The sequence below is a fragment of the Pristis pectinata genome, chromosome 8 (genome assembly GCF_009764475.1).
Source record: "Pristis pectinata isolate sPriPec2 chromosome 8, sPriPec2.1.pri, whole genome shotgun sequence".
Lineage (NCBI taxonomy): Eukaryota > Metazoa > Chordata > Chondrichthyes > Rhinopristiformes > Pristidae > Pristis > Pristis pectinata.
In genome coordinates this window covers 84,075,327-84,095,490 of record NC_067412.1, presented here as the reverse complement: position 1 = coordinate 84,095,490, position 20,164 = coordinate 84,075,327, and the positions used below count along the sequence as shown (strand labels likewise).

Genomic DNA, 20,164 nt, shown 5'->3' with positions numbered 1-20,164 from the left:
TTTAAACATTTAACATGATGGGTACTACTGAATTATATTAATTTATAGAGACACAAGACTGCAGATGCTGGAATCTGGAGAAAAACCACTGGAACTCGAGCAGCATCGGAGGGGAGGGGAGGGAGAGAAAAGGAACAGTCAACATATTGGGTCAAGACCCTGCATCAGAACTGTATTAAGTAAATGCCCCCAATCAGCTGCCACTTGCTTCATGCGTAGCATACCCAAAAGTAAAAAAAAATTTATGCAATAAATACAAATTGTTTTTTTATAATTTATTGATTTACTATGAAACTTAATACACAGAGGCAAATAAGTACAGTACAAGCCGTGAGGCTGGAGGCAAATTCAGCCTTTCTGTACTCTTCATTGCAAACACTTGGTCCTTCTGTCTAATCTGTTCTCCATTCTTGAGGAGTGATCTTGCCAACTGGTGAAAGGTTCCATGTGATCCCCGTCTGCGTACAGACCTACATGCAAACAGAGGGTGAGAAAGCACATACCATTATCACATTCTCTGAAGACAGAATATTGAATAGGGACCTCTAGTTTACTCCAAAACAATTTAATTTCAGTATTCCAGCACGAAAGTTAGACTTCTAGACATGTTTGCTCAATTTTCTTAAATAAGTTCTGCACACCGGTAACACCACCGCCAACAAACCCATGAATTTATTTTAAAAATCACTAACTTTATAACATGAAATAATGCATGCAGGGCCTATAAAGACCGCCATCTACCATCTGCATCGCTAATGCAATTATAAATACAGTACTGACCTAACGCCAGGAATCATCTTTCTCAACAGAAGGACTTTTTTTTTAAAAAAAAGACATTCTTGCCTCTGTTTGGGATCTTTATGCAAAAATATTTAAAAGTATTTAAAATTAACTCAATTTCTTAGATATTAAAAATTAGTGGAAAGACAAACAAATATTTAACTTAATTTTTCATCAATATCCAATGATCCCTGCTAATAACACAAATGTTTAAGGTCCTTCATAGTAAGGAGATAAATATTACATTGAGAATACAGGTTCCATACATAATCCTTTGTAGGTCAAGCCATACAATTTAGAGGCTCCTGATCCAAATTCTCTTTTGGGGGAGGAGTGGCTGGGAGAAGTGTAGGGTAAACACACAACATCCTGCCATCCAATACTGAGTAACCCCGCTGCAAAAGTGCACAAGTCTATTTTTAAAAGAGATTCCTGGGATAGCCTTAAAATAAGCCATTTAAAAAGGTACAAGAAGAAATCTCTCTACCCAAATAGAGCATAGGAAGGTGCCACTTTTAGTTAATTCTCATTTAGAGACCACATTCCTTTCTGGATAACAAGTCTCTTAATAATGGGTGAAGCAAAGTCACCAGAATGGTACACATGTTAAGTCTAAAGCCAAGGATGGTTTGCCAAGGCAATCATCGTGTTTCCTTAACCATCAAAGCAAGGATTGATCTAATTGAGGTACTCGAAATCCACATTGGAATAATTTGACAGAAACCATTTCCTCCTGAGGGGCCTGATCAAGAGACCATATCTTTTAAAAGGTAAAAGCCAGAGATTCTGGGATGATGTTAAAGCACTGCACACAAGTGGAAATCTGGAACTCTCACTCCAAACCCCACCAGCATCAACCCCAAAATCCTGACACCAGGTCAAAAGAAAAATTTAGAATACAGGTTGATGAAATTCTTATTCAACACAAGAGATCATAGATACAAAATAAATGTGAATAAAATGTATATCAACCAAAATCTAATCTGATTGACAGAACAGACTGCAAGGACTGAATAGTTTCGTCCTGTTCCTATACCATTACAAATCCTGCAACAGCTTAATCTGAATGGTTAAGCTCCAAAACCAATATCTGGTTTATGGTCAGTATTATATATGTAAAGAATGTTCATTAAACTTAAGGAAACAGAAACTACTGGAAATAGTCTGCAGGGCAGGCAGCATCTGAGAAGAGAGAAGAAACACTTAACATTTCATTTTGACCATTAATCAGAACAAACTGCTAGGAACAAGTTGCTGAGTATTTCCAGCATTGTTTTCTTTGCGATTTCTCAGATCTGCAGCTAATTCACGTTTCCATAGAAGTATTGTGAGGTTTACAGTCAGAGTCGCAGAAATGTAAACATAGAAACAGCCCATCACATCCAAACCAATATTTTTACCCATCTATACTAACCATTTGACCACATTAGGACTTTATCATTCCATGCCTATTTAACTGCCTGACAAATTGCCTCTTAAATGTAGTATTTGTATCTGCATGTCACAGTTATCAATAACTGTAAAATAAAACATCCCTCAGATCTCCTTCCTCTCATCTTACACCCATACCCTCATTTTTGATACCCCTACCATGGGAAAAAGATTTTGACCATCTACCAATCTGTCTTTTATTTTGTATATCTCTACCAAGTCATTATTAGCCTCCTTCACTCCAAAGGGGAAAACCCCAGCCTATTCAATCTCTCCCCATAACTGGTCCGCCAGTCCAGGCAACATTCTGGCGCCTCTCCTCTGCACTTTCTCCAAAACAATGATGTTCTTCCTATGTACAGACTGAACCTTTGTAACAGTTTAACCTGCAAACAGAACTTCCCAGTTTTGGCAAAAAGTAAAGATTCAAAGATGAATTTTTCCTTAGGTAGGAGTCGCAAACATGGCACTTCTATTTTTGAAGATAGTCAGCCTGATCAAAATTGAGAAAACTTCTAATATTGAAACACTAATAAAGTAATGTTTTGATGGTCAAACTCTTTAATATAGGTTAAATAAAATCTCTGCAGTTGCATCAACGCTTGATTTCAACAGCAGTGGACACGGATTCAGTCCAATACCACCCAGTTGCTTAAAGTTAAAGCAAATCCATAGCTTACAGCAGTCATAAAGGCTAAAGAGCCCATTCTCGAATTAGGTGGGCATCTGAAACTGATTAACTTTCAAAATGCAGAACATGCATTTAAATAACTTACATAACTCCATACTGAAACACAGAATACTAATCCTCCTGCCAGGATAACATTTCCATATTTGTCATGGAAGTCAGGACCAGTTTTGTGATGAGCTTGTCTTGCTGCAATTTGGCGAATGCTCCGACCTAATTTTTTTTTTAAAAAAAGAGATCAATTATTAACATTTTTAAGTTCATTATAACTTCAGACTTCTACACAAAAAAACTAACACAAAAATTTGCTCTAGTAGTTCTCCAACCTTTCCCTATAACAATTTTTCTATCCATCCTGTTACAACCTTTTTTATGGGCCTCAATATTGTGAAAAGTCACTTTGCATCACCTAAGCAAATACCTTTTGGAAGTTAATTTACAATACCCACATCAACCCTGTTACTTAATCAATAACATTTGTTAGACATACAATTTGTTTTTCAACAACTCCAGATCGATCTCCTTTAATCACCCATTATTGCCCAATTAACAGCTACTCAGAAATAAACATTGAAAATAGGAGTCGGCCCTTCAAGCCTGCCCCATCATTCAATATAATCATTACCGATCATCTCAATACCACATTCTTCCCATACTCTTCAATGCCTTAGTCTAGAAATTTATCTAGTTTTTTTAAATTTAACCCTATGTGGTAGCAAATTACACCATCTGAATCCGAAATCTCTAGCACATTAACCGGTCATTCTAAACACTCAGCCATGATAAACATCCTCCCTGCATCCAGTCCGTCAAGCCCTATCAGAATTTAAGCTTCAATGAAATTTCCTTTCATCTAAACTCTAGTGAAACAAATTTAAATTGACTTAATCTACCGCCGTACAACAGTCCCTCATCCCAAAAATCAGAAACACGGTATTCAAATCTTCAGTAATACCCGCATTACTATGGGAGGACTTCACTCCCCGCGTCTGATGTCCAAGATCACACGGCCATCTTGACAACCACGGAACTAGCCTTTGAATCAGTCCCTAATTATTTTTTCTAATACTTAAAAGGTTGAACTGACAGATCGGCACTGAGTTTATCCCTACATGCGTTTTTTGAGCAAGTATAAAACATTTGCAATTTACCAGTCTCCAAGCGCCACTCCGAATCAATTGGGGGGGGGGGGAAGGAATGGTCGCAACCTCTGCAATTCCCACCCTATTTCCCTAACCTTTCTTCATAACGTAAAAGCAACGTTTTAAGTGGTGGGATAGGGATAAAGAGAAAGAGCTACGTTTGATAACAATGACTGTCTCCGCAATTCCATTTCCTTCCTCAATGCAACGAGTCCCCTCAATGCAAGGTCACATTAAAGCCCTCAACCCTCTCCTGCTGCCACCAACCGGTTTGAAGCAGCCCTTTGACAGTTTACACAAAGCTAATAAAACACAAACATTAGACGTTTAGTTAAAGCTGAGCCGGCCCCTGAGCCCGTATTTACCGGAGAGGGACAGAAGCTTCCCAGTGAGAGGAATCATGTCCACAGCGCTCGGTCACCCACAAACACACAAAATGGCACCAACTTCTTCTCCACACCGCGCATGCACCAACCACCGGCGGTCTTGAGGATGGGGGGGAAGTAATATTATTTCTATTTGATATCGCTGCCTTTTTTTATTTTAACGAATTATTTGTAAGCTATAAGGGAAAAAAACCGAAAATGGGATATAAAAGATTCCGCTTGAGAGGGCCACATGCGCAGTTGGTACCTAGGGCGAAGCGCCGCGCAGAAAACGACAGTCCCCAGAATGCTGGGCGGTTGCCCGTTTCGTCATCCTGTTCATAAATTTTAATAAATTAATTCTCCCTTGCTCATATTATTTCAGATTATGACATTATATTTGAAAATGAGATGAATTGTTTGGTTAATCGAAATGGACAATTCGTTCAGTTTCTGAACACCCAATTGGCTTCGTCTCGTCAAACGAAGCCAGGAGACCGGTGGCTTTCAATCGGAGATTGGCGGCTGCCGAAAGAAAAAGAGGTGCAGGTAAAAATAAATCAAATTATAGCGAAATAAATATTGCCACACGACGTCTCTGGGTTATGAAGGCTGGCATTAAGCGTATCACGTAGATGTCAGGATGGCCGAGTGGTCTAAGGCGCCAGACTCAAGGAATGAACTCCTTCCGTTAGTAGAGCGGGTGTTCTGGTCTCCAACTGGAGGCGTGGGTTCGAATCCCACTTCTGACATAAATCTTTTCCTACTTTCGCATAGTGTTTAAATTTAAATAATCAGTTAAGATCCCGTATTATATATCATTACTTTCAGCGCATTTTATGGGCAGATTGGCAGTAGTGTGATATGTTTGTTCTTATTCATGATTTTGATACTAGTCAGTTTTGTAAATTGCTTTGTGTTAGGCCACATCTAATAACGTTTTATGTAATATTCCTCAAATTTCCAGTTCATGAAACAGGGAGAAAAGAAATCAAGGACTTATGTATGAGGCATCCTCACTTCTCCTATGACCCAGGAATTTAATTGCAATTGGCACTGATTTGGCCAGAATCAAAACAGGAGCAATAGGACCAAAGAACAATAGCACGTTCCCTAGAATGGATTGATTCCATTTACAAATATATCCCAATTTCATTCTTATAGTTTTGATACAAGATATATGGAATACATTCGAATTTAGGTGTTATATTTGCTGGATACCATGTTCCTGAGTTGAAAATCATGTTATTACACCCAAACATATGAAGCCATTGACAAAAGAGATAAAAATAATCACTTTAAATGCAAGATGACTACAGGTATATAGGGTATGCCTTGTTAAGCTTAAGAATCTTTCACAAACTTGCTGAATTGTGATCAATTCCCAAATATATTCATCTTCATCCTGTCACTGAAGATAGCTGTGTCTGTTATCCTACAACATAATCATAGAATACAGCATGGAAATGGGCCCTTTGGCCCACCGACCATCAACTAGCCATTTATTCTAATGCTACATTAATTCCATTTTTATTCTCCCCACATTCTGATTAACTGCCCACATATTCTACCACTTACTTACACACTAGTGGCAATTTACAGCAGCCAATTTACCTACAAACCTACACATCCTTGGAATGTTGGGGGTGGAACTCATGCGGTCACAGGGAAAATCTGCAAATTTAACACAGACAGCATCCATGGCTAGGATTGAGCCTAGGACAATGGCACTGGCTCCACTAGCTGTGCCACTGCACTTCCCAAAATTACATGTCAGAAGTGGGATTTGAACCCACGCCTCCATTTGGAGACCAGAACACCCACCTTATTACAGAAGGACTTTATTCCTTGAGTCTGGCGCCTTAGACCACTCGGCCATTCTGACATGCTAACTGAACATAAATGAGTTAAACATGAGGAATGAAGACTCAAAGAGATTTGGAATTATAATTGGATAGTTAAATGAATGGGTATAAAAATATAATGTAATGCTGGTCTTTATATCTGAAAGATGAGAGTACAATGGAGTAGAAGTGATGTTGCAACTGATCAAATCTCTGATCACATTACACTTGTAGTAGCTTTGTGTATCTCACCTTAGAAAGATGTCTTTTGAACTGGATTTACAGAGTCATACCTGAACTCCAAAGGTAAATTACAACTCAAATTACTACATTATTACTTGGAGTTGTATTTCTTGGAATTTAAAGATAAGGGATTGAAGTTTTTATGATTTATAAAGGGAAACCAAAATGATAGAGAGAAATTATTTCTGTTGATTAGAGGGTCAAGAACTTAGGGGCATGGGTGTGGATTGTGAACAAGAAAATTAGAGCCAGGTCCTTTGAGGAGGGATGGAGAGAAGTCTGCATGATGTTAGAAACACTTCCACAAAGAATGGGAGTAGAAATTTACAACCCTCATCCACAAATGGGAATTATTAACTTTAAATTTGAGATCCATAGACTTTTCTTATCCAAAGATTTTAAAGAGGTATATGGGGATATGCCACAGATTGGCCTGATCTCATCAAATGACAAAACATGTTCTACGGCTAAATAATCTACTTCAGTTTTCATGTTCCTATTTGACTTCTGAGGGTCAGTAACAAGCAACTTTGATATGCGCAAATCAGAATATAACCAGTGGGAATGAGTTTCCACACAATTAATTATCCAATCAATTCATCACAAATTGGGAAGGTCTTCCAAATGGGATTGCTGGCTTGTATTAAGAGAGCTAAAGGAGGGACCATTAAATTGGGGAAGTGTTCCAGAATTGGAAGAGAAAGAAAATCAGTAATCTGTGATAGAATAATCAGAATCAGGTTTATTATCACCGACTTGTATGACGTGAAATTTGTTGTTTTGCAGCAGCAATACAGTGCAAAGACATAAAAATTACAATATACAAACTAAATAGTGCAAAAAAAGGAATAACGAGGTAGTGTTCATGGGTTCGTGGACCATTCGGAAATCTGATGGCAGAGGTAAAGATCCTGTTCCTAAATCGTTAAGTGTGGGTCTTCAGGCTCCTGTACCTCCTCTCCGATGGTAGTAACAAGAAGAGGGCATGTCCTGGATGACGAAGGTCCTTGGTGATGGATGCCACCTTCTTGAGGCAGCACCTCTTGAAGATGTCCTCACTAGTGGGGAGGGTTGTGCCTATGATGGAGCTGGCTGAGTCTACAACCCTCTCCAGCCTCTTGCAATCCTGTGCATTGGAGCCTTCATACCAGGCAGTGATGCAACCAGTCAGAATGCTCTCCACTATACATCTTTAGAAATTTGTAAGAATCTTCTGTGACATACCAAATCTCTACAAACTCCTAACGAAGTATAGTCACTGGCATGCCTTCATGATTGCATCAATGTAATGTGTTGAGCCCAGGATAGATCCTCCGAGATGCTGATGCCCAGGAACTTGAAGCTGCTCATCCTTTCCACCACTGACCCCTCAATGAGGATTCATGTGTGTTCTCCCAACTTCCCCTTCCTGAAGTCCACAGTCAATTCCTTGGTCTTGCTGGCATTGTTGCAAGGTTGTTGTTGTGATATCATTCAACCAGCCGATCTATCTCACTCCTGTACACCTCCTTGTTGCCATCTGAGATTCTACTAACAACAGTGGTGTCATCGGCGAATTTATAGACAGTGTTTGAGCTGTGCCTAGCCACACAGTCATGAGTGTAGAGAGAATAGAGCAGTGAGCTGAGCATGCATCCTTGAGGTGTGCCTGTGTTGATAGTCAGCGAGGAGGAGGTGTTATTGCCGATCCGCACTGACTGTGGTCTCCCGATAAGGAAGTTGAGGATCCAATTGCAGAGGGAGGTACAGAAGCCCAGGTTTTGAAGCTTGTTGATTAGTACTGAGGGGATGATGGTGTTGAACGCCGAGCTGTAATCAATAATTGAAGTTGACTTTGTGAATGCAGAGTACAAACATGATCAGTCTTGATGCATCATCCTCTAAGGCTAAATATGTTCCGTCAATGCATTCACATGAATAATTACCAGAAACATGATATCATGAGATTATAGCTCAGACATAGATTTGAAAATAATTGCCCCAAAATTTGGGAATTCTGGACTTTATAATTACCTTTGAAAATTGAGGAATATTTTATTTTTGAAAGGTAATAAAATTATAAAAAAATATACATAATAAGTTGTCAGACTTTCCAAACCTAGATAATAAAGAATAGACGTACTATTTATTTAACACTAAAGAACTACATACAATGGTTGATGTAGAAATAGCAGTAGAAAATTGTTTTATATTATGACAGAGATAGTTGAGATTTTTTCAGTGAAAGCTTCAAAACTATAAAAGATAAATAATGAAAGATTGTTTCTCACTGACTGGGAAACTGGAAATAAGATAACAAAAAGAAGAGAAGTTAATAAGTTGTTTTTCACAAAGAGATATACAGCATGGATTACTTTGACATACAGTAAGAGGCAAATAAGGCAAAGGCAAAATCAATATTTTAAAAAATGAATAAGGGCTTGCAAAGCAAACATACATAAGATATACTGTAAGAAGACAGGAATATTGAATTCGGGGACATAACTCCAGTTGAAGTGTGCATCTGTACAAATGAATTATGCAAGATAGTTTCCTGATGTGGTCTATTTTCTGGAACATTTTATTACATTTAAATTAATGTTCATTTGTAAGAATGTAGAAGAATGATTTGTATAAAACAAAATGAAAACATTTAATTAAAATAAATATTATTACATAAGAACATTATGTACTGACGGAGAAAAAGACTGTCTAAAATAGATTGTTTCAGTGTAGACTTGGATAGCTTGGTGTTTTATTTACATAGCAATCATAGCAATATTTTCTAATGCAGAACTGAAATGGAGCAGCAGGTGTCAGCAGACCTCTGGGAAAGCCCACAATTACACCTACATTAATTTCCTTCAACTAACAATAGGAATTTGCTTTAGTTCAGTGGATAATTTAGAATATTATTTGTTTGGTAAATGGAACACAAATTCATCAACATTACTGAACAATACAATGGAGAATACAAGTTCAGTTTACTCAGTTTCTCCTGAAAAAGCAAATCCTTATAAGGAGAGGTTAAGTAGACTAAGCCTGTATTACCTAACAAAAAGGATATAGTAGCATTGAAGGCAATCCAAAGGAGATTTGCCAGGTTAATTCCTTGGATGAGAGGGTTGTTCTATCAAGAGAGGCCAAACAGTTTGGATCTGTGTTCTCTGGAGTTTACAAGAATGAGGGGTGACCTTATTGAGACAGATAAGATCTTAAGGGGGAATGACAGGGGAAATGTTGAGATGTCTCAAATGAGGGGATGTCGTTATAAGATAAGGGCCCAGTCATTTAAAACAAATGTGCGCAGAAATTTCTTTTCACAGAGAGTGGTGAACCCCTGAAATTCTCTACCTCACAAGGTTGTGGAGGCTAGAGCGTTACAAGTATTTAAAGTGGAGGTAGATACATTTTTGAAAGATTAAGATTTGAGGGTCATGAGGAAGTGGTACAGAAGAGGAGTTGAGGCTAGTGTGGATCACCCATAATCATCTTGAATGCTGGGGTAGGCTTAAGGCTCGGGTGGCCCACACATGCTCCTATGAAATCAGGGAGAACATGCAAACTCCACACTGATAGCACCAGAGGTCAAGATTAAAACTGGGCTGCTGGAGCTGTGAGGCTGCAGGTCCACTAGCTACACAAGTGTGCCACCCCAAAAATAATAAAGCCCAACATGCCATTTGCCTTCCTAATTGCTTGGGGCACCCACATGTTAGCTTTCAGTTTCTTGTATACAAGCATACTTGTGTGCCTTTGAACATCCATATTTCCCAGTCTGTCACCATTAAAAAGTGGATGACATCAGATTTTCCCACATTTTGTTCCATTTGCCATGTCTCATCCACTTACTCAAGTTGTCTATATCCCCATGAAGCCTGTTAACATCCTCTTCACTACTCCCATTCTCACCTAGTTTTTCATCATCAGCAAACTGGAAATGTTACATTTGGTCCCTTCAGATGAATCATTGATCAAGGTATGAATAGCTGGGGTGCAAGTACCAATCTCCATGGTACACCACAAGTCATTGCCTGCCAGTCTGAGTAAGAATTGTTTATTTCCACTCTTTGTTGTCTGTCTGTAAACCAGTTCTCAATCCATCCCAGTACATTACCCCCAATCAGGTTAAATCAGGTATACAGCTGAGTTTGAATTCTGCTTTTGCCATATGATTTTTGGCTTAGTAGATCAGAGCTAGCACTGATTTTGTTAATGGAAAATGATGTGTGATGATTGAGTTCTTTCCTGAAGACTAACTTAAGCATCTTCTTCTTAGGGAGTACCTCAGGGTCAAGTATGACTTGCTTCCATCACAGTTCTAGAGGTTCTAAGAAGACCAATGAGTCTTATGCAGGATTCACAGCTTCTTCTATGGGCTATCAGGTGGAACTGTGATAGATATTCACTTTTCAGGCCCCAAAAAGGCTTATTGCTAACCTCAGCTTTTTAGCACAGCGGCATGACCTGTCCAAGGCTCAAGAAGTGGTTGCTCACTAAGCTAAAATCCCTTTTGCAAAAACAGCAGAAATTGTCCACCGCTCAAGATGTTTGTTTGTTTGTTAAGTTAAACTTCTAACCAATATTACTTGCTCAGTCTCTTAACATAAACAAGAGAACAATGGGATCCATGTTTACTCAATTAAACACTCCAGTCACATGGCCTGAAAATGTGGCTGAAAAAACATCACATGCCAATGATGTCAACTAAGTAAAAAAACAGTATAAATGTTAGAAAGCAGTCAGGCTAGGAAAGAATGAAGGCGAGAAGGGGTTACAGAAAGGAGACCTAGAATTCATTCCTCAGCCTTTGGTTTTTGCAATGGATGACTTGTTCGTCTGCAACTTGTTGGCATACTTTTTAGCTTGTAAGAATTGTACTAGTGTTTGGAAATCCTTTGTAAGTTAGAAGTCATTGTCAAGAATTACTTATTAAGATAAAATAAACTATGTTTAAACTGATTCGTTAGCTGGAAGTATCTTCTCCTTGGTTGGAAGGAGGGACTCACCGCTTGAAATAGTGATTATTGACAGCTAGACCTTTACATAGTAACTGAAGTAGTGAAGTAAACTAGTCTTTGAAGTGTAGGTTGATACAGTAAAATCTCCCTATAGTGAGGGTACTCGTAGATACTTATGCCAGATAGAACTTAAAGTCCCCACTTACGTTTTAGTGAGGTACACTCAATATCATCACAGAACCTGATGGAGCAGGCAGGTGAATTATCTGGATATTTGGTGACTCTTTCTGTTGCTTGCACTTGGCATCCACGTACTTGGACGGTACACTCAATATCCACAGAACCTGATGGAGCAGGCAGGTGCGTTATCTGGATTTTTGGTGACTTTTTCTGCTGCTTGCGCTTGGCATTCACGTGCTCTCAGTGGAGAGGCTCCATGTACTTTGTGATTTCTTGGATGAATCTCCACTGGGAGTACAACAAAGGTTCACCAGATTTCCTGGAAAGTGGGAGAGATTAAGCTAACTAAGTTTGTATTCAGTAGTGTTTAGAAGAGTGAGAGGGGAACTCATTGACACTTAAAAAATTCTGCTAAGACCATATAGATTGGAAGAATGTTTTCCTTGATGGATTGTCTAGGACATGGTGTTGCAGTCTCAGATTGTAGAGCAAGTGATTTACAACTGAGCTGAGGAGAATTGAGGGTTACAGTTGCTGAATATATTCAAGAAGGAGATAGGTAAATTTATAGTCACAATAGGCATCGGGAGGTATGGGGAAAGATGGTGGGAATATAGTTTTGAGGTAAATAATCATCCATGATGATATTAAATGGTGTAGCAGGCTTGAAGGGCTGATTGGCCTACTCTTTCTCCCTATTCTCTATTTTCTCATGAATCAATGAGGATATTACATATTTTCAAGGAGGCTTTGAGGTTGTCCGTGAAATATTTCTCTGTCTTCCTGCAAAGCACTTGCTGTTATTAATCTGACGTAAGGTCCTTGCTTCAGGAGTTTGGTGTCATGTATGTGACCCACTGACTCGAGCAATGCCTCAATGCTGTGGATGTTGTCCTAGGAGAGGATACCAATATTGGTTTACTTATTCAGACTGTGGAGACAACAATTTTAATACTTTTGTACTTTGAGGTGCCTGCTGTAAGCTGTCCATGTCTCCAAAGCATACAGGAGGATGGACAATGATTGACCATGACCTTAGTTCCAGGTTTGAGGTCTTGATATTTGAACAATCATAGCATAGCTGAAGGCTTTGCTGGGTTCTGAAGGTGATGGTAAATTCTATCAATGATGCCGGCCTTTGCTAAGAGGTGGGTCCTGAGATATATGAAATAGCTCATGTTGACCAGGAAGTTGATTGTTGGGGGTTGTGCATCAGGGATCAAGAACTTTCTTCTAAATTCCATTCTCTCCTATACTTTTGTGAAACAACGGCACAGACCCTTGCATTTATGTCTTCACCCATGGGGAAAAATAACATACTTGCTAGTACAGTACAATTTGCTTTTCCTATTTGCATGCTGTACCCACACATTAATTTTCAGTGAATCTTGTGCAAGGACATACAGGTTCCTTTGAACACCAACACCTTTCAATCTTTCATTTTTTAAAAAAATACTGTTCTTATCTTTTTTTTCTGTCAGAGTGGATAACTAACATTTTTTCATATGTTATTCCACCTGCCATCTCCCTGTCCATTTAATTGGCTTGTCTATATCCCCCTGAACCCCTCTGCATCCTCCACTCAACTCACACTGCCATCCAGCTTTGCCTCAGCAGAAACCTGAATATATTACATTTGGTCCCCTTGTCCAAATCATTTGAATAGACTGTGAACAGCTGGGAACCCAGCATCAATCTCTCAGTTACCCCACTTGCAACAGTCTCCCAACCAGAAAGTGATCCTTTTAGCCCTGCTGTTTGTTTTTTGTCCATCAACCAATGCTCAATCTATGTTAGTATATTACCCCCCCATGCATGTGCTCTGATTCTGTTTAATAACTCTTGCTGAACTTCTAAATATACCACATGCACTGGTTCCCTCTTAGCTATTCTAGCAGATTTGTTAAACACGATTTTCCTTCAGAACCCATATGTTAATTCTCAATATTTTCTAAGTGTCCTGTTACAACTTCCTTCATAATATAGTAAGCAATTTTCCCACGAGTTAGGCTAACTCATCTGAAGTTTATTGTTTTCTCTTTCTCTCCTTTCTTAGATAGTGGGATTACATTTGCTATCTTCGAGTCTGTGGAAACCATTCAAGAATCTATGGACAACCAATGCAACCATTATATCCACAGCTACTCCTTAAAAAAACCTTAGGATGTAGGTCATCAAGTCAATGTTCGGTCCCATTAATTTCTCTGATACTACTTTTTTCACAAATGCTACTTTCTTTCAGTTTCTCAATCAATCTAGACCCATAGTCCTCCACTATTTCTGTATTGTATTCTTATTCTGCAAAGACAGATGAGAAATATTTGTGTAATCTCTCTGTCATTTCTTGATACTCCAAAATAAGTTCTCCTGTCTCAGTCTGTCAGGGACCCACATTGACTTGCTTATCCTGTTTATATATCGAAAGAAGCTTTTACACTCTGTTTACAGACCACCAACATTTTTGAGGTCCTGATTAGTGCATATTGAAGAGCTTCTACAGTGCATTCAAGGAATCCAGAACACATTTTCTTTATTCCAATAACATGGACAAATCACTTTGGTTATAATGCTTCTGTGGCTCATTGTTACGCTTTTTTCTGGGGTCCACAGCCACATTTTCAATGGATATCCTTTTCCCTAAGCACCCCACCCCTAAGTCTGTGAAGGTGGGAATCCATCAGGAGTGTTTGAGTATCACAAGATAAGTGAATGATGGAAGCTATCCAGATTCTTATGGGCACCATATGAAAGATCTTCCTGTGGTTGCAGACCATCTGAACATTGATGGAATGTTTTTAATGAACTTCTATTTAATGAACTCTCCAGACTGAATGTTTGTATTTGTGCGCAGTCTATTAAACCCTGCAGCTGCACAAGCAAGCCAAGCTGCTACTCATTTTTCTAGTCTCTCTCTTGGTGAAATTGCACTAACTCCAGACCTTCAACACAAGGGATCTGTCATCTGTGCATTGTATTTATGAGCAGCTGACTGTAGAATCCCATGTACATTAGTGGCAGAGCTGTTGAAAGATCTTGAAGCATAAAGCTTAAAGACGGTGCTCACTTTTAATCACCAGTGCAGCATTTCTGTCAAGCCCAGCAGACAGCAACTTTTATCAGGAGGACGTACCACCTGCCATCACCTGCTATAATAGACTGATCCACCTTAAAAAGTGAGCTCCGTGAAACTGAAGCTTTGCCTTACATGCAAGATTCGCTCATCACTCCACCCTCCCCTGACTTCCAACTCTCTAATGGTCACATGCTGCTGCTGTTCCCTTTTTCTCTGGGTCGCACAGTATGACAGCATGAGCAACAACCATTCTAAGGACGTTACGTAGTCCTGCTAAGCACAATAAGTAAGTGATCAGATCTGAAAAGGGTTTAAACTGAGAAGCAAAGTTCACTCATTCAGCGCATCCTCTTAAAAATCTGTCTAGACCTTCTCAGGGAAGCAACCAACACACCTCCTGTGGAGAAAGCTTTTCATATAGTCAGTTAGTACAACAGCTGTGAAGCTGCAGAATTTATTGTTGGATTGGATCATCAAATCACCAGTACCGTTCAATGGAGCCCTGGTCTTGTCATGGTTTAATTAGTGACTATCAGGCAGTTCGGAAAACTTGTGGGATCTGTGTTAAATTCACAAGCTGCTGTTAAACTTGCTTTTGATGAACAGTTAATATATTTTAGTTGGCAATCTGCCTCTTGGGTTTTTGGATTTCAGCTTGGCCTGGTCAGGTTAAATCTGCAGGTGGTGGGTTCCTTTTGGATTTCTGGCCCACTGACTTATTTTTTGCGGACTTGACAAGCTACCAACTACAAAATGCATTCACTCAGGGAATAAAATTCTCACAAAATTGTATATCAGAAATCCTTTACATAATTGAGGGAAGACAGTCAAAAGTAGTAAATATAACATATATCAATTGTTCTGAAAATTGTATTTGGAATGTACATTTGACATACATGTACTTGAATATTTAGAGCACATTTTTAATGTATTTTTAAATTGTAAATATAATTTAAAAGTAATGGCTTACATATGAATCATACAGGATCTTGAGGTTAGATTTTTGACTGAATTTCTGCTTTAAAATCAAATTGTGAAGTTGGAGATGCAGCAGCTGTTTAAGGAATTATCAGTCTGTTGAGGAGACATGATCTATTACAGAAGGAAAGTGGGGGAAACAATAGTGTTGTGCAAAGGCTATCTGATAGCAGTTTTCTGGTTGCAAGGGGTGTCGTAAAGGTTGAACCGTCGGAAGTGCTGAGAAGTTGATTAGGGAGGTTGAGGCTCAGGACAGTTTGTTGCTGGCGAGTGGGGAGCACAGAGCACAATGGAATTAGGGAGTCAGGGTGGTCACAATAAGGAGAATTTTGAGAGAAAAAAAGTGAAAGCAAAGTAATCATTTATAGAGGGGAGGAAAGCAATTTATGATTTCATGGTGCACAGATATTTTAAAGAGCAGAAAAGCAGCAAAACAATTAAAAAATACCTGAGCAGTAATTTTAAAACATCATCAGTAGTAATAAATACTATGAGTGAAAGTGAGGTGCATATCAGGCCTATAGAAGAACAGAAATGCCTCATGTGGCTGAATGAGCCATTTGAGCAAAACACGTGAGCAAAACATAAATCTATGCTAAATGTGTTGGAAGATGTACAAGAATCAATAGAATGGAATCAAAAACACAACAAATAGAATTAGAAATGCAACAAAACATTAATTTACTTGGATTGACTCAGAATATGGAACAAAGTGGGAATAAAAAAGCATATACTTAACAGAGAAAGAATAGCAGAAGTTACAGGAAACAATGGGCTGACACTAAAAAACAAAAAAGTGGAAGTAACGCTAAAATGCACATCTTTACTGGATGTTGCAATAAAAATATGACAGATCAGGAGCAAAACAAAATCACAAAAATCAGCAGGTAAGATTGAATAAAACTGGGCAACTGCTCAAAGTAAGACAAAAATAATACAAGCATCAATATTGGGGTTTAAAGAAGAGACCACCAAAAGGAAAAGAAAAACAGAAGGAAAAGGACGAATAGAAATGTAACAAAAGAATCAAAAAACAAAGAACTGCAGATATCCTTAAATAAACCCCCAGTCTGAGTGGGCTCAGGGCTGTGAAATTCATGATCCAAGTCAACAGTGACTTCAAAGCCCATAGATTTGGAAGAAAGGAAGGTGTAGATGTGGGCAATAAGCAAAGCCCAGGATGATGGCTTCACACGCATGGTGAGCTGGATTGTAGTTACGGGAGAGATTGCACACCTAATTGCTGCACAGGAGCTGCAAAGAGTACCAAGTGCACCAGAATTTTACTTACCAATTTTCACACATGTAGATAGTTGCTGTTCCCAAACTTTTACATGTACTTGCTGAAGGGTTACAAACAGTTTAATAATGTGATAATGTCAGTCATAGCTCAGATATTCCCTCTGGGTCAGAAGATTGAGGTTTCAGATCCTCTGTCAAAATGTAACATAAAATCTGGGATAATTCTCTAATGCTGTTCCAAGGGAAGGCTGCATTGTTGAAGATTATCCTTTGGATGAGCTGGTAAAACCAAAATGAGGTAATAAAAAAAATAAAATGCATAACAAAAATGAAGGGCTAACTTACTGAAACTACAATACATGCACGCTAAATGGTAAAATAGCAAGCAATAGACTGAACTAAGAAATCCCACAACGAACAGAACTGTTCAAAGTTCCAATCACATCCATTTGTGAATGCTGGCAGACATATTAAACAGCCATTGGGAGGAGTGGGTATATAAGTCAATGATAATAAACCTGATTCTGCAAACATTGCCTTCCTCACTGATGGTGGGACCCAGCATGTGAGTGCCAAAGGCAAGGCAGAAGTATCTTTAACCATCTTCTGCTGGAATTGCCAAGTGGACAATCCATCCTGGCAATTTCCAGAGGTCTGCACCATCAAAGAAGTCAGTCCTCAACCAATTTGATGCAAGTGTTATTAAAAAATGGCTGAACATCTTGGATACATCAAAGGCTATGGGACCCAATAACATTCCAGCTGCAGTCCTGAAGACTTGCATTCCTGAATTAGCTGTGGCTCCAGCCAAGGTGTTCCAGTACAGGTGTAACACTGGCATCTATTCAACATTGTGGAAAATTGTCTCGGTATCTCCACAAAAAGCAGGAAAAATCTAATCCAGTTAATTGCAGCCCAATCAATCTACTGTCTATCATCAGCAACATGTTGGAAGGTGTCAGCAAGAGTGCTATCAAATAGTGCCTTGTCATCAATAAATTGTACTCTGATGCTTGGTTTGGATTTTGCCTGGTGCAAGCCTTTGTCCAAAATGGACAAAAGAGCTGAATTCCAGTGGCTAGTTGAGAGTGATTGCCCTTGACATTAAGGAACCCTGATAAAATTAATGTCAAGTGAAATACTCCATTGATCAGAGTCATAACTTGCACAATATAATATGGCTGTGTTTGTTGAAGGTCAATCACCTCAGCCCCAAGATATTGATAAAGTAATAGCAACAGAAAATGGAAAACAAATAAAATTGCAGATGCTGTAATCTGAAACAAAAACAGAAATGCACGAAGAATTCAGCCAGTCAAGTAGTATCTGTGGAAAGAGAAATCAGTCTTGGTTAACTGGTTTCTCTTTTCCCCGGTGCCGCGTGACAGGCTGAGTTCTTCCAGCATTTCTGTTTTAGATACAGAAAATGTTGGAACTACTCAACAGGTTGGGTTATATCTGTGCTGATTTAAGATTTCAATTTTTTTTTCCATTTCAATTAACTTTATTAGATGTGTTCTTTAGTGCAGTGTCTTAGGCCCAACCATTTTCAATTGCTTCACCAAAGACATTCCTTCCATCATGAAGTCAGAAGGAGGGATATTTGCTGATGGTTACACAATATTCAATTCCATTCACATCTCCTCAGAAACTGCAGCAATCCATGTCTGCTTGCAGCAAGACCTAGGCAATGTTCAGACATTGGCTGATTCCTGGCAAGTGACATTTGCATCATAAAAGTTCTAGGCAACGACCATCTCAGACAAGAGAGAATCTAAGCACACACTCTCTATGCTTTACTGCTATAAATGTCCTGGAGATCGCTGATCAGAATCTCACACAAGTGCTGTGGCTACAAGATCACATCAGAGGCTGGGTAACCTGTGGCAAGTGCTCACTTTCTGGCACATCAAAGCCTTTCCACCGTCTACAAGGCATAAATCAGGAGAGTGATTCCACTTGCCTGGATGATTGCAGCTCTGACAACATTTGATACCGTCCAGAATAAAGCAGCCCATATAATTGGCAGCCAATTCACAATCCTAACATTCACACCCTCTACCAGCAGCACACTGTGACTACAGTGTGTACTGTTTACAAAATGCATGACAGTTACTGTCATGGCCACTTTGGTCCAAAACCTGTCATCTGTACCCTAAAGGATAAGGGCAACGGGCACACAGGAACACCACCTCCAAATCACACAGAACAACCCGACCTGGAATTATTTCCCTCTTGCTCCATGGTTTCTCTTTCTAAATCTAAGCACTGTGAGAGTATCTTCACCAGTATCTTTACCAGAAGAACTGTACCAGTTCAACTCCTCACCATCTTTAGGGATTAGGAATGTGCTGTAAATGGATGAAAAGTAAACTGCTGTTCTAATTGACTCTTAATGAATTGGACTTTGGTTAACAATGTATACCATTGCTAACCCTGGTTACGCAGATCCCAGGTGCCTCGTCCTATCTGATTTCTGTGTAATGCCCCTTCCCTCATGCCACATTCCTCTTAGCAACTCCCAGTCCAAGAATCCAGAGAAAGAATAAGTTAAAATAAAATAATGGTGGGGACTGATTTTTAAACCATAGCAGCAAATCCTGGGGCAGTTTCTCAACTCTTGAGTAGAAACTTGTAAGTTAATTACACTGTAAATCCAACCTCCCACTGTCTGCCCACCTTCAGCCTGCCAAATTGTCAGTGGGCTTTACTGAACAGGTTATATATAAGGTGTGTGCCATTTTTGGAGGCTTTACATCTGTGGCTATAGCAAAACATATTGTCGATGACTGCCAGCTACGTTCAGCCTCAGACCATTAAGAACTTTATGTGGCCGCTGAGGATCCTCTTGCATCACTCAGTCATTGCACACACCAACTCATTGTAAGTTCCTATTGGAGTACTATCTACATATGCAATTGATTATGCAATTAAATGCTGACCCTTTAATAATTTTTTTCCCAGTTAGGAAGCCTACCAAAGAAAATATCTTATATTTTAAGATCTTGTATAACAATCCCAAAACTGGTGATAACATATTGAGTAGTCTCTGATAACCTTGTATGTAGCTTAGCTGGTGAAGACAGTTCAACTGTTTACATCAAGCAGAGCTGCAGAGGTGGATGATATTAAATTGGATTAAGTAAGTTGAAGGGGAGAAATGGAAATAGGAAGGAGATGTACAAATGTTCTGAGCATAGCACATGGAGAGAAATTCACACGGATTTAGGTAAAATTATTTATAGAAAATCAGTTTAC

General features: G+C 39.0%; 1 protein-coding gene and 2 non-coding genes across 3 annotated transcripts; 1 reads left to right on the top strand and 2 right to left on the bottom strand.

Moving 5' to 3' along the window:
- Nucleotides 1-260: 260 nt before the first annotated feature.
- LOC127573487 (cytochrome c oxidase subunit 7B, mitochondrial) lies at nt 261-4,567 on the bottom strand. The gene is made up of 3 exons (XM_052021761.1): nt 4,407-4,567; nt 2,988-3,112; nt 261-470 (listed from the first exon to the last, which is right to left on the bottom strand). Exons 1-3 carry the CDS (start codon nt 4,441-4,443, stop codon nt 393-395), a joined length of 240 nt encoding a protein of 79 aa, XP_051877721.1. The 5' UTR covers nt 4,444-4,567; the 3' UTR covers nt 261-392.
- Nucleotides 4,568-5,043: 476 nt separating this feature from the next.
- On the top strand, nt 5,044-5,158 carry trnal-caa (transfer RNA leucine (anticodon CAA)). The gene is made up of 2 exons: nt 5,044-5,081; nt 5,113-5,158. It is a non-coding gene; the product is annotated as a tRNA-Leu (tRNA).
- A 1,019-nt stretch (nt 5,159-6,177) lies between these two features.
- trnal-caa (transfer RNA leucine (anticodon CAA)) lies at nt 6,178-6,291 on the bottom strand. Its single transcript has 2 exons — nt 6,254-6,291; nt 6,178-6,223 (listed from the first exon to the last, which is right to left on the bottom strand). It is a non-coding gene; the product is annotated as a tRNA-Leu (tRNA).
- Nucleotides 6,292-20,164: the final 13,873 nt, after the last annotated feature.